The 12,967-nt window shown below is 46.7% G+C and overlaps 1 protein-coding gene across 1 annotated transcript in view; it reads left to right on the top strand.

The window, feature by feature from the left end:
- The window catches only part of MAML3 (mastermind like transcriptional coactivator 3), a 376,327-nt gene that overhangs the window by 359,123 nt on the left and 4,237 nt on the right, over positions 1 to 12,967 (top strand). The window contains exons 3-4 of the mRNA XM_087816490.1: positions 5,733 to 5,978; positions 9,927 to 10,011. Coding sequence (XP_087672616.1) covers positions 5,733 to 5,978; positions 9,927 to 10,011 — 331 coding nt within the window. The remainder of the gene's footprint in view (positions 1 to 5,732; positions 5,979 to 9,926; positions 10,012 to 12,967) is intronic.

The raw sequence follows: 12,967 nt of genomic DNA, 5'->3' as shown, positions 1-12,967 counted from the left end.
CTGCGGGAGTCCTGCCCTTCCTGGGAGACTCATGGCCATGGCTCCTCTCAGAATTCTTAGGTTTGCACTGCCTGAGCAGCCTTCTGAAAATTTGAGAATTTTGTTCCAAATGCAGAAGAACCTGCAATAGAAATCTAAGCAGCTCAGCATTCTGACTTGCTTTGGAAAATGCAGGGTTTGCACTCGCATCAGGGCACATAGAGCTGGGAAGCCCCTCATTACAGTCAGTGCCCATAAGCCAGGATTATTTGCCCAAGTGATTCTCAAACTGTGGGTTTTGGTAATTCCCTGGCGGGCATGTTAAAACACCTGCAGAAGTTGTGGTTCAGTAGGCCTGGGGTGGAGCCCTAGAATTTGCATTTCTAACAGTCTCCCAGGTGATGCTAATGCTGCTGATCCTGGAACCACATTTTGAGAAACCCTGATTTTAGCCCATTATTTTCCCCCCTAGAAGGGGATGGGTAGCATCTTCGTAGCCATTAACTTTCTATAGGATTTCATTAACTCTTTCATCTCCAAAGTTTCTAATGACAAGAAGTTTTAGGAATATGATTTTCATTTGAGAGCATGGGGACTGAGACCCAGGGGTCATCCTGAGCCTCAGAATGCCGGGTCAGTGTCTTGCTTGGGCCCTGAGAATCACAGGCAGGTGCCTTCATCCAGCCCCAGGTGGACGTCTGTGCTGCTCTCTAACAGGAAACTGCTGAACTCTTTCCCAGCAAGTGTGTTCTGGGGGAAACGTTAGCTTCTGCCTTCAGAAACTTAAAACTTGAATATTACCTTTGCAGGAGAAAGTCTCTGGACACTGTTGAGAGGGTGCACATATAAGTCTCTTGATTGATAGAATCTGGGCAAAATTCCGTTTGAAATTGATTTTTTTATTTAATTAGTTGATCCAGTTCAGTGTGTGTGAAAAGCAGGGATTTTTTATTTTATTTTTTCTGGAACATCCTTTTTCTTATGTATTGACTTATTACTTTTTCCTACAGGAACAAAGCTCTTCCACCCCCTCCCAGTCCCCATGCCCTCCACTCCCATTGCCTTCCCAGGCACTTGCACGCGGGGTGTAGCGAGTGGTGGGGAAATACGCCCCCCCCCCAACCCACAGCGCTTGCGGACCGCGGACCGGGGCCCTCCGACAGCTCGCCAGCCACCCCGTCCCCCACCCTCCACACCCCTACCCCGCCGCGCCCGGGCCACCTCGCCGGTTCCTTTTGTTAGGGACGCGTGCGGGGGGAGGCGTTTTCCCGGCCTAAGGGGATCGCACCGGCCCCACTCCTGACTTCTTAGAGCCCCCTAAGGACTTGTAAGCATATAGGCTCGAGCAGAGAGGCTAAATGACGCCCCAGGGGACTTTTTAAGTAAAATCCTAAATATCATTTAGGCTGTTCGTGGGCCACGCGATTGCAAAGCGGGCGGAGGCGCGCGTCCCCGCGCCGGCTTTGTGCGGCCCGGGCTGTGGGAACCGCGGCCTCCCCGCCGGTCCTCCCGGGGCTGGCTCACGCCGCTCCCCCGCCCCTCTCAGGTCCCTGCCGCCCCGCACCGTCTCCCCCCGCTCCCAGCCCTTCCGTTTCCTTCCCCGGCCTCCCCCACCCCACCCCACCCCACCCCCCGCAATCGCCCTCCCCTCGGGCTGGAAGAAAAGTCGGTAATAAGAAACCAGTTCAGTATCAGTGGGAGAGAAGGGGGGCGATCACCCCAGAGATGCACGGCGGTGGAGAGAGAACTCATTTTGTGTAAAGAGGGCCCCGAGTCACCAGGGAATTCCTGGATTGTCTCAGGCTGTCGTGCGCGATGTCCATCACGCCGTGCGAACACCATCTGCTCGGTATTATGCTCTCAGTTGCCAGGCTACCTGCTGTACGCAGTAACACTTGACTGCCCGGCTCCGCGCTCGCCGCTGCGCCCCGACGGCGCGGGCGGGGCGCGCGGGGGCCGGCGGGGGAGGGGCGCGGGCCCTGATTAAGCCATCTGCGGGCGCGGGCGCGGGCGCGGGCGGGGGCGCCGGCCGAGCGCCGGGCGGGCACCACCATCTGCTGGGCCACTGGAGGAACAGCAGCTGCTCCTTCTTCCCTCCGGATGAGGGCCGCCTGAAAAAGGCTGAAGCCCTGGGCGTCCATCCTCAAGCCACTTCGCCACCAAGTCCCCTCACTCCAGTCGCATCAGCCTTTTGTGACCCCCCCCGCCCCCCCCACCCGCCAAGGGGCCGGCAATCTTTGGCTCGCCGCCAGCAACCCTGGCCCCTCTCACCCAAACACTAGGCGTGTTCTTGAAAACACTTAGGAAGAAAGCTTCCCCGCGCACAGATTTATAAATAAACAGCTGGCTGCTCTTGGAAGATATTTTTACCACAGCTGGTTTTTTGAAGTAGGAAACTGCCTGTTGGGGGAGGTAGGGTGTTTTTTACACCTCCTACCTCTCTCCAGCCTTTAGAAAATTGCTAAGATCTTTTCCCTGCAGAAAAGATATGTAAAATAGCTTCATTGGTTTTGATTTCCCCCTCCCTTTATTTTACAGAAGAGTGAAGGGTTTGGGGAGTAATGAAGGTCTGTGGAACCATTTGGGTTGCTGACGGCAAGAGACTGAGTAAGGATTCTTGGTAGAAGGCAAGGGAGAGGTCGGTCCTCAGGTGGGGGGTGGGGTGGAGAACAAGCCAGTAATTAAAACTAAAAATACTGCATCGTTTGGCTTCAAGGCATTACAGCCCTGGTGAGGAAAGCTCAGCCAGTTTTTCTCTGACTGCACACACAGTGTGTGTCCTCCGCAGAAACAAGAGCAGTGGTGTGAAGTCCTGAATCTCGACAGGCTGTTGCTCATTAAGCCCTCTTAGGCTGGAGGTTAGAAGCCACCATGTAATATGAAACAGTTAATGGCCTCCGCCAGCTCAGCGTGGAAGGCGAGTCACTTGGTACATCTTCACACTCTGGAATACACACCTGAGGCCGGGGCTCTACCTCAGCTGCCGAATGTGGCAGAGCTGGTTGGGAGAGTCTTAAAGGCGTGTCTACCTCGGTCCTCCGGAGGAAGGCAATCATTTAAAAATGCACATAGTCCTCCAGCCTCTAGGTCTTCAGGTCTTCAGTGAGAAACCTGAAGGCAAAACTTTGGGGGAGGGAGTCATTTGGGGAAATACATAATTGTTGGAATAACCTAACTATTCATTTGAAAAGAGTTTTTTCCCTGTGTTTTTTTTTTAATTTTTTTATTGATTGATTTTTAGAGAGAGAGAAACATTAATTTGTTGTTCCACTTATTTATTATGCATTCATTGGTTGCCTCTAGTAGGTGCCCTGACCTGGAATGGAAGCCCAAACCTTGAGATATCCAGATGATGCTCTAACCAACTGTACTGTCCAGCCAGGGCCCCCAGTGTGCTTTTGAAGTATTTATTTTTGCCACAGGAAGACAGGGGCCAGAAATGGTTGGACATAACAGCGTCATCACCTTCAGCAGGGGAAAGAAGACTGAGAAAGCAACAAGTCACTACTTACCACTTCTGAGCATGCACCCCAGCTTCCCGGGCAGGTCACACAGGACAAGAATATCTCACAGTGTGCAAAAATAAACAGGGCCTGTCCAGACCAGCCCTCTCATAAAATCAAGCTGAAGAAAACTTTATCTTCCCTCGGGTCCCATTTTCTTGCCAACTCTCTCCTCCTTATCAAAACTAGGAAATACACTGAAATACACAGAAAAAAAGCCCCATATATCTGTATTTTTGCTGATTGGTTAACTATCCTTCAATGTGAATTTAAGTGTTAAGTCATTTAGCCATTTGTTTCTAAAGGTGGCAAGAAACACTGTTAACCCATTGAAAGGAAGGGCTTGGAAAACAGGTAGTAAATATTGAGAGCAAAGGAAAGACAAATATCTTGACCCCCTGCAGGAGTCAAAGAAACTGGTAGCATAAAGGTTCCTGGCATTTTTTAGTATAAGGTCTTTTTAACATAAAATTACGTAGTTCTCTACCTAATAATTGTCTATGTACAGACAAAATAAAGACAAAAAGTTTTATTAACTTCAGCAATGACACTTGCATTAAAAAAATAGAACACAGTACGTTTATGGGAGACATACTATATATATTTTGTTTAAAGGCAATTCCTAAGTGCACACTTGGCACTACAGACCTGTAGCCTGGGAAAGGCCTGTGCTAGTGGAAACTATGAATTTAGACTCAAGATCAGTGTTCTAGTTCTGCTAGTTCTGTTTCTTCCATGTATTAACTGTGTGCCCTGGGCTACTACACTAACTAACCAGAGCTTCTTGGGTTCTTCTTTCCCAGGCGAGAGGAATAACAGTGTTTTGTTTTGTGTTTGGGTTGTTGGGCCTGTTCTGTTTGAGTGATGAGTAAGAATTAATTACTTAAAACTTGAATGAACTGAAAGGAATATTTCTGCAGCATCTTCAGACAATACTTGCCCTTACCAGGCGTGGTTGGTAGAATGAACAGTAAAGGCAGCGTCTGGAAACTGAATCTTATGGTCTTATACCTACTCTTCTCATCAGCTGTTTTTCCCTGGTCGTCCACACTGTCGGCTGTTACAGTCTTCCCTGCTGAGCACTATCTCCAGTAGTCACTTGAGCTGTGTGTAAATAGGTCTCTACCACTTTACCTCCTATTCCTTAAGGACCAGCTGCCATCATTTGAATGACTGACGCATAATTACAGAGACCCAATTCAACCCTCACCTTTAAATTATCCCAGACGTCCGAGACTCAGTTCTATTTCTGAAGATGTTGGGAGATTACATATCTTTAGGCAGTGTAACACGTTCCCACTTCGCACCATCTACAACTCTCACTAGCAGGATTTTTTTTTTTTTTTTTTTTTTTTTTACCAAAGCTTTCAAATGTCACAATTACAGTTGACCCTTGAGCAACAAAGATTTGAACTGCACAGGTTCACTTATACTCAGGTTTTTTTCAATACTATACAGTTGGCCCTCTGTATCCCCGGATTTCACATCTACCGATTCAACCAGCTGTGGATCAAAAACAGTATTTTCAGCCCACAGATGGGAATCTGTGGATATGAGGGCCGGCTGTATACATTGAGCTACACCATTTTATATAAGGAACTTGAGCAGCCACAGAGTTTGGTATTCGTGAGAGGTCCTGGGACCTATTTCCCATACATTCTGAGGGAGGACTGGAGTAAAGTTTTGGGAGAGTCAGAAATTATACACAGATTTCCAACTGCACAGGTGTCAGTGCCCCAAACCTCATGTTAGTCAAGGGTCATCTGTAATTAGAATTCCATCAAACAGCAGATCTGTCAGTTAATAAATTCCAGCAGACTTCTGTGAATGTCTTTCATACTACCCAAGAAGCTCATCTTGGCCAGGTAGGCAGTAAGGATTAAGAGATAAGGTCAGGCTGTCTCCTTCGAGACTTAAGGTAAGTCCAGCCTGAGGGCTTAGTTCCTTCTCTTTGGAGAAACACAGAATGGTAGCTGAAACCCGGTCCTTGTCCCTCAGCCAGTCCCATCTAAAACAGACTGGACTTGGTGGATCCCCAGAGCCGTGCTCTATGACTGTCCCCTGGAGCCTTTCCAGTTCCGCTGTGATAAGGCCGCCTTTGAAGTCTACTGTATGGTTTGTATAGAAATATCATGTGTGCCGCTTGGGACCCCTCAGGTTCGCAGCCAGGGCCTCGGCCCCAATGCCCTCCCCCCGTGCTTCCCTTCGAATGTGCAGTCACTGAGTTGGCCTCTCTTTCTCTCCTCCCAGGAGCAGCACCCAGTGGGGCTTCCCCGGACCACCGGCCCCATGCAGTCGTCCGTGCCCCCAGGCTCAGGTGGCATGGTCTCCAGCGCCAGTCCCGCGGGTCCCGGTTTCCTGGGCAGCCAGCCCCAGGCAGCCATCATGAAGCAGATGCTCATTGATCAGCGGGCCCAGCTGATGGAGCAGCAGAAGCAACAGTTCCTGCGGGAGCAACGGCAGCAGCAGCAGCAGCAGCAGATTCTGGCCGAGCAGGTAACATGCGCCCCTGACGACTCATTCCCTCAGCAGCAGGTGTTCAGCCCTGAGGCTGCGAGGGAGTCACAGGTCATGGCCTTTGTCAAGATGTTCACAGTCTAGCATTTCCTGGGATCACAGAAGATCCTGCAGAATTTAGACCTTTCAGTTAGTTGGGCCTTTTCTTAGAATGAATCAGTTTGTTCTGAAAAGACAGGCTTCAGCCATCAGTTTGACGGCCCATTTGCCAGAGGCATGCCTTCCATTCGAGCCCGACTCCTTTTCTTCGGGTTTGTGGTACGGGGTCGGCATAATCAGCATGGGGGTGGGGAGGGCTGGCTCACATTCTTCGTAAACTCTAATATTTCTGGCAGTAAGGAAGAAAAAAGAAAAATAATTCAGAGAACTTCGTCTCTTGAAAGAAAGTGTCAGGAGGAGGGATTGCAGAGAATTCTACAGAATCGGTCAGGAACAATGGAACAGGAACAATAGCAGAATAATAGGGCCCACGGAACCACCTGGAAGCCTGAACTTGAGGTCACAGAAAGGGGGCAAATTTAAGAAAATTCCCAACAGCTTTGAAAACAGCTGGGGAAATCTTTAAGTTAAAGGAAGGCCTTAGGCACCTATGTCCTCTCTCACCGTGTAATTCCTGCAGCTTTGAAGGAAAGCCTTCCCGCGGGCTGCTCCTGTGTGTTTCATTGTGGTCCTTTGGTGTTGTTTTGTTGTGTTGTGTTCGGTAGATGCCCATGCCTCATCTAGTATTATCCCAGGAAAGGCCTTCCTCAAGAGATCCTTAGATGGCTCCTGTGGGGCTTGTACAGGGCATCTCGCTTTTATTACAGGAGGTATGAGGTTGTCATCTAAGGCCCAAGGCCCAACAGAGCCCTGCCCCCAGTTACCCTTCTAGAATGTTCCTAGCAGGATAAGAATTTTGGAAATTTATCAAGCATCCTCCACCACCCACTGCATGGAACACAGACATGTTGAAATCCCTACTAACCAAGAGCAGCGGTTTTTCAAAGCAACACCAGTCATCCCCCAAATAGAAAAATTGTGCTGTTGAGCACAGTTCACTTATGTTCCATTTCTTTTTTGCTTTTGTTGCTGAACAGCTGTGTAATTATCTCCCTTTTCACCAAGGTCAGTCAGCTGCCTGGCAGCTCTTGTACAAGCAAACCTCTATCCCTCTCACCCTGCGTAAGGTGTGTGACAAGGAACCATGTGCATGTCTCTGAGGCAGTGATAAATGGAGCCACTCGGGGGAAGCCGGGCTTTATAAATCCTCTCCTCAGCCAATCCCAGGAAATTTCAGGTGTGCCTGATACTTGCAGTGATGGCTTTTGGTATGTGTGCTGTGACCTAGACACAGAGTGGAGTCAGGGTGACCAGGCAGAACTTGGCTGCGCCCACTCCGTGAGGTCAGCCAACCCTGGGAGTGAGGAGGAGACGGAAGAGTGAGAGAAGAGCCGCCACAGGGCGACACCCCCAGACTGAGAGGTGAGAAAGTGGGGGATCCCTCACCCAGGACTCGAAGAGATACAAGTGTCCTTGGAAAAGATGAGGAAATGAGAAGAAAAAAAATGAGCATAATTCCTTGGTGACTATGTGTACCAAGAGATGAGGGACCAAGGGAAGAGCAACTCACTCAAGGTCAGAATGTGTCCAATCTTTGGCCTGTGGCGTGGTTGCAGATAAACCATTTAACCCCTCTCCTCATCTGCCAGGGTTGGTTTTAATCATTTCCCAGCCTTCCTCATATTGCTCTTTTAAGGATTCCATGAGACGATGTGTGTAAAAGTCTTTGGAAATTGCGCAAATGTATCTGGGGACCTGTCACATGACCCTGGTGTCACAGAAGAGCTGCAGCTGCACCTGCCAGCCACCCTGTGGAAGCAGTGCTTCTCGGCGCAGGCTGCCTAGGGGTCTACAAGTTGAGGGGCCATCAACTTTGTGTTTTGAGAATGAATGTTGCCATATCAAGGCCAAGATGGTTTTCTCGGTCTCTGCGGCAGCAAAGTGTCCCTAACACTTTTCAGTTTTGTAAACAGCATATTGGAGACACCTGGCTTTCCTGAAAGGACAGATGAGGGGAAACAGAAGGATTTGGGGTCTTACTTATCTTGGGGAACTTAAAAATCATTCTCAGTGGACTTAAAAATCAGAACAGAGCAGGTCGAAAGTAGTCATGAAGTAACATTTAATGCCTTCCTCTCAAAGAGTGCAGGGCATGTCACCATTCATGTGTTCCCAAAAGAACCTAGAATTTTCTACCTGAAAGAAACAGTAGAGATCATCAAGTCCCTTCATTTCCCATATAAGGAAATGGAGGCCAGGGAGCTGATGTGGCTTACCTGAGATCAGAGTTAGAGAGAGGCGGAGCTGAGACTAGAGGCCCCACCCCATCCCACCACATGCTGCCCCACAGTGTGTCCGGTTGTAAGTGGGACAGTAGGTGGGAAATTTGGCCCATGAGAAGCTTTTCTGTGCTCAGCTTACTTTCAAAAACGCCTTTATATTGCTGCCTAAAAGATTAACACGGTTGCTTGTCTACACTTTTATCTACACAATTAATTAATTTTTAACAGTTTGCAAAATACACCAAGGTAGACACCACAGGATGGGGTGCCCAGGGCAGGGGCTGGTCTTTTCTTTGGTTGCCAGGGTGCTGGCTGGCCTTGCCAAGAAAAGGGGGGGGGAGGGGAAAAAAAAGAAAATTATAGAACTGCCCAAGAAGGAAAACAAGAGAAAAAATAAAAATAAGCACATGTTAAGAAGTGGTCAGTGTGTGTTATTTTTATAATGAACACTCTAAAGAGCAGGGCCCTTGTATGTTCTTTGTAGCCCTTGCTGATGAAAGGTCCCTAATGAATATTCAGTAGCTGCAGAAGGAGGTTAAATGACACGCCGAAGGTCACGGAGCTACTTTACGGCAGACCGAGAACTAAGACCCCTCTCTCTGCTCTCGCCACCTCTCTCTGATCCTCTTTCCCTTCTCGCGTGCAGCGTGATAGCGATCGTAATAGCCTTGCCAGAATATGGGGCTAGCTCGAGCAGAGCAGAACCCGGGGGTGGAAGAAGACAGGCTGGCGCGGGCCCCTGGCTCCGGTCCGCGTGGAGTCCCACACGGTTTATGCTGGATATTTTCTTGTGGAGATGGACTTTACAGGCAGGGTGGCCTCATGAGAATAAGATTAGCCTTTTTTATAGCCCCTGAGAATCCCATCTTCCAATACCCAAAGCATCGATTTAGGTCATTCAAAATTAGTCGCTTGTCCCTTTGAGCTCTGTTCCTACAATGCCAAGGAAAACTCGCAGGCTGATGTTGAAAAGTCAGAGCTGCCTGGCTCAGTACACATTCCTCATGAGCCAGCACGTCCACAGAAAAGGCGTGGACCAGGCTGTTCATAGCAGAGGTATTTGGGACAGCCCCAAACTGGAAACGCCCTAAATGACCATTGCTAGTAGAACAGGTGAATTAATTGTGATATTAATAGGATGGAATACTTCTCAACAGGGAGAATGAACAGACCACAACTACATACATTCACATAGCTGAATCTCCCAAATGTAATGAACACAGGAAGTCAGACACCAAAGCCAGACACAAGTGCATTGTATAAATCCATCATATCAAGGACAGAAGCAGACGTAACTGATCTGTGCTGCTCGGTTAGGGCAGTGGTTCCCTGGGGTCAGATGAAGGGTAATGACTGGCAAGGGGTATAAGGGGTTCCTGGCAACGTTCTTTGTCTTGATCTAGATGCTGGTTATCAGCAGTGTGTCCATTTGTGAAAATTCATCAAACTGTACACTTCAGCTTTGTGCACCTGCCTGTATGCATGTTATTCTTCAATACGAAGTTTGGTTTTGGAAAAAACCCTGCCTTCCTCAGAATGGCAGGCTATTTAATGGTGTGCTCTGTCCACATCTCACCTCCACCCTTCTTGTCCTCTCTTGTTCCAGCAGCTGCAACAGTCACATTTACCCCGGCAGCACCTCCAGCCACAGCGGAATCCGTACCCGGTGCAGCAGGTCAATCAGTTTCAAGGTGAGGCCTGTGTAGCCAGTAACATTGCCTTATAAGATATGTTTGTGTCAGGTAGTATTAAAAATATTTAAGAACTGAGAGTACCAGCCAATCAAAATGCATTCCTGGAGACCCCCTGCTGTGCCAGGCATTAACCTTTTGGTTGCTGGGTCCCAGAGAGATCCTGGTGGGCTCAGGGAGGGTCAGAGTGGCTCTGCGAGACTAAGGCAGCTGTTCTTTGCAAAAGGTACAAGAAGTAGTATTTCAATAGTTCAGCAACCAGTAGGAACATGCCGGTGCCTGTTGGCCCAATAGCGGCTTTGTTAATGTCCAGATCATCATCTCAGTGACCATAGGCAGGAAATCTTGTACCACATCTTTTTTGCTAATCCCGGCAGGTCAGCTGGCCAAAGCCGTCACTTCCAGCAGCTGAAGTGGAAGATTCTGGCTAATCTTTACTGAATATAGAAACAGATAATGCCTTGAGGATAGTTGGGCTATCTTGATCCTGCTGCCCTTTGCAGAAATCCCAAATCACGGCCCCCTTAGACGTGGGCGCACCATATGCCATTCTTTCATAAAGGAGACGGTCCACTCAAGTCTCATCCTTTCCATCTCCAATAAAGAGAGCCCTGAGGTTCTTGTGTGGGGTGGAGGATGAGCCTGAGGACCCTTCCCAGTCTATCCACAGCAGTTCTCAGGGGGCTACAGGGGGACCCTAACAGTAGAAATCCTAATTCCCATCCCTTTCCCTTTTCATAGGACCTAAGTCAACGCGTCCTAACTTCTCACGGGTCACCTATCCCTTTGCAAGCCTATCAGGAGCTATGAAGCTCCTTGCACAGAAATATGCTCATATAAAAATATAATACAGCCTTTGCGTATCATTTCACAAGTGTTGCTCTCCTCCATAGGCTGTGGGTGAAAAATTTGTCAACTAAGGTAACATTTTTCAGTCTTTGGATTACAACACACAAGTAGATTGTGAAGACAATTGAACAAGCCACAATCAACATTTTTTAAATGAAATAAAATAGAAAAGAAACTATCAGAGTGTGACATCCTAAGGGAAACTTTTGTTCCTGTTGTAAACCTGCACGTGTATATACTGGATCATGTGCTGTGAGTTGTGGTTTAGAGTCTGAAAGTCGCTGGTGTTCACAGCCAGAGCTCGCTGAAGACGGCCCGTGAACATGCTGACACTTGAGTGGCTACCACTCCCTTCCAGTTGGCACAGGGAACGACGAAAGGAATTGGGCTGTCCACAGGTGTTCTGTACACTAAATTAGTGCCAATATTCTTTGAGGAATTGTTTCTCACCTCGCCATGGGTGGGGAGGAGTGGAAAATAGTCGTCGTTACATGGTTAGTCTTTGGTGCAGACACGGGGCCTCCTCTGTTCCTGTAGTTCTCTCACTTCGCCTGCATCAGAATCCCCAGCAGAGCTTGTTAAAACACAGACACCCACCCACCCCTCAGAGTTTCTCATTCGGGAGGTCTGGAGTGGGACCTGAGAATTTACATTTTAACAAGTTCCCAGGAGTTGCTGCTGCTGTCTGGAGGACCACACTTTGAGAACTGGAGCTTTATATTGGAAACTTATTAAAAATATGAAATCTGATAAACCCGGTATTGTGTCCATTGGGTTTTCTAGGTTCATAACTCATTTATTATTTTTTTGGAATAAAGAGACCACCAAAATTTAATAATTCCTCTCCATTATGAATTATTCTGAATTCTTTGGTTCCAATTTAAAAATTCTGCTCTTTGAATTTTTCTAAAACCTCAAAGCACAGTTAATCAACCTAAAAATTTAGCTATACTTAAGCTAAACAACCAATGGGTTCCTGAGCTGAAAAATATATAAAAAACTATCTTCAGTATTCTCATGTATTTACTAATACTCTAGATATCATAATGTTATATATCTTGGAAAATAGAAAACTGATAGATAAGAAATATTGTCCTTGGAGAGAAGTTCTGGTAGGAATGATTTGCATGAGAACTTACACATCTCCAAGGTTTTAATGACTATCTTTTACTGAGTTCTGTGTCTCTGGGCAGTGTTACATGCCTGTGAGGAAATGCTTGCTTTTCACAAATACAGGCATCTTGTGAGTGAAAATAGAACATAGACCCCTTTTCAGAAAAAATGTCGTATTACCCTCTCTATTAGAATATGGAAGATTGTCTTTGACATTGTGATGTTAACGTAGACAAGAACATTAATTTGACTACAGTGTCTCACCTGTTTTAGACAAAAACAAAAACAAAAAGTAGTCCATTGTTTAACATACGTAGCAATCAGATAAAGGCAAGTTAATTCTTTGGGCACATTTGAATTATTTTCCTGTGTATATAGTTAAAATTACTGAAGGCACAGAACTAGATTAATAAAATGCTTTTTGTTTTTCTTGAAAATATGGCACTGATCTCTGAATTTAAAATGCCCCTTTTTTCCCATAAGAATTACATCTAGATAGTGTAGCCATTTATACTAAGTAAAAACAAAGGCTGGCTTGGATTCATCTTTTAATACCTATTAGCAGACATCACAGCATTTCTGCCCTCTTAATAAAGGAAACTATTTCTAATTCAGAAACTTAGTCCAGACAATATCCAGTCCAGACAATATCCCTCAATATGTCCATTATAAACATACAACAAAAATTTTCAAAATAGTAAAGTCTTTTTATCTATTTCCAGCAGCCCAGAAGCTTGTGTGTGTAATTTGGATCTATCTGATCCATCTCTGAGTCAGCAATATTTTTCCCTTAAATTTTTAAATAAACAACTCAATAACCCATTTCACCACAGTTGATCAGATTGGCCATGCAGTCGATACAAATTTAGTCGTTAAGGTCACAAAACTTCATAACAAGATTACAAGTTGCACTATATACTACCATCCAGTATTTAATCAGGAACTTTTGATTTTTTTTTAAAAATCACTTCAATATAATTAAGCTTAAAACAAA

This window comes from Miniopterus natalensis, chromosome 4 (assembly GCF_054644295.1).
Source record: "Miniopterus natalensis isolate mMinNat1 chromosome 4, mMinNat1.hap1, whole genome shotgun sequence".
In the NCBI taxonomy this organism is placed as follows: Eukaryota; Metazoa; Chordata; class Mammalia; order Chiroptera; family Miniopteridae; genus Miniopterus; species Miniopterus natalensis.
The sequence above is the reverse complement of the archived record's forward strand: the minus strand, read 5'-3'. Positions and strand labels throughout refer to the sequence as shown.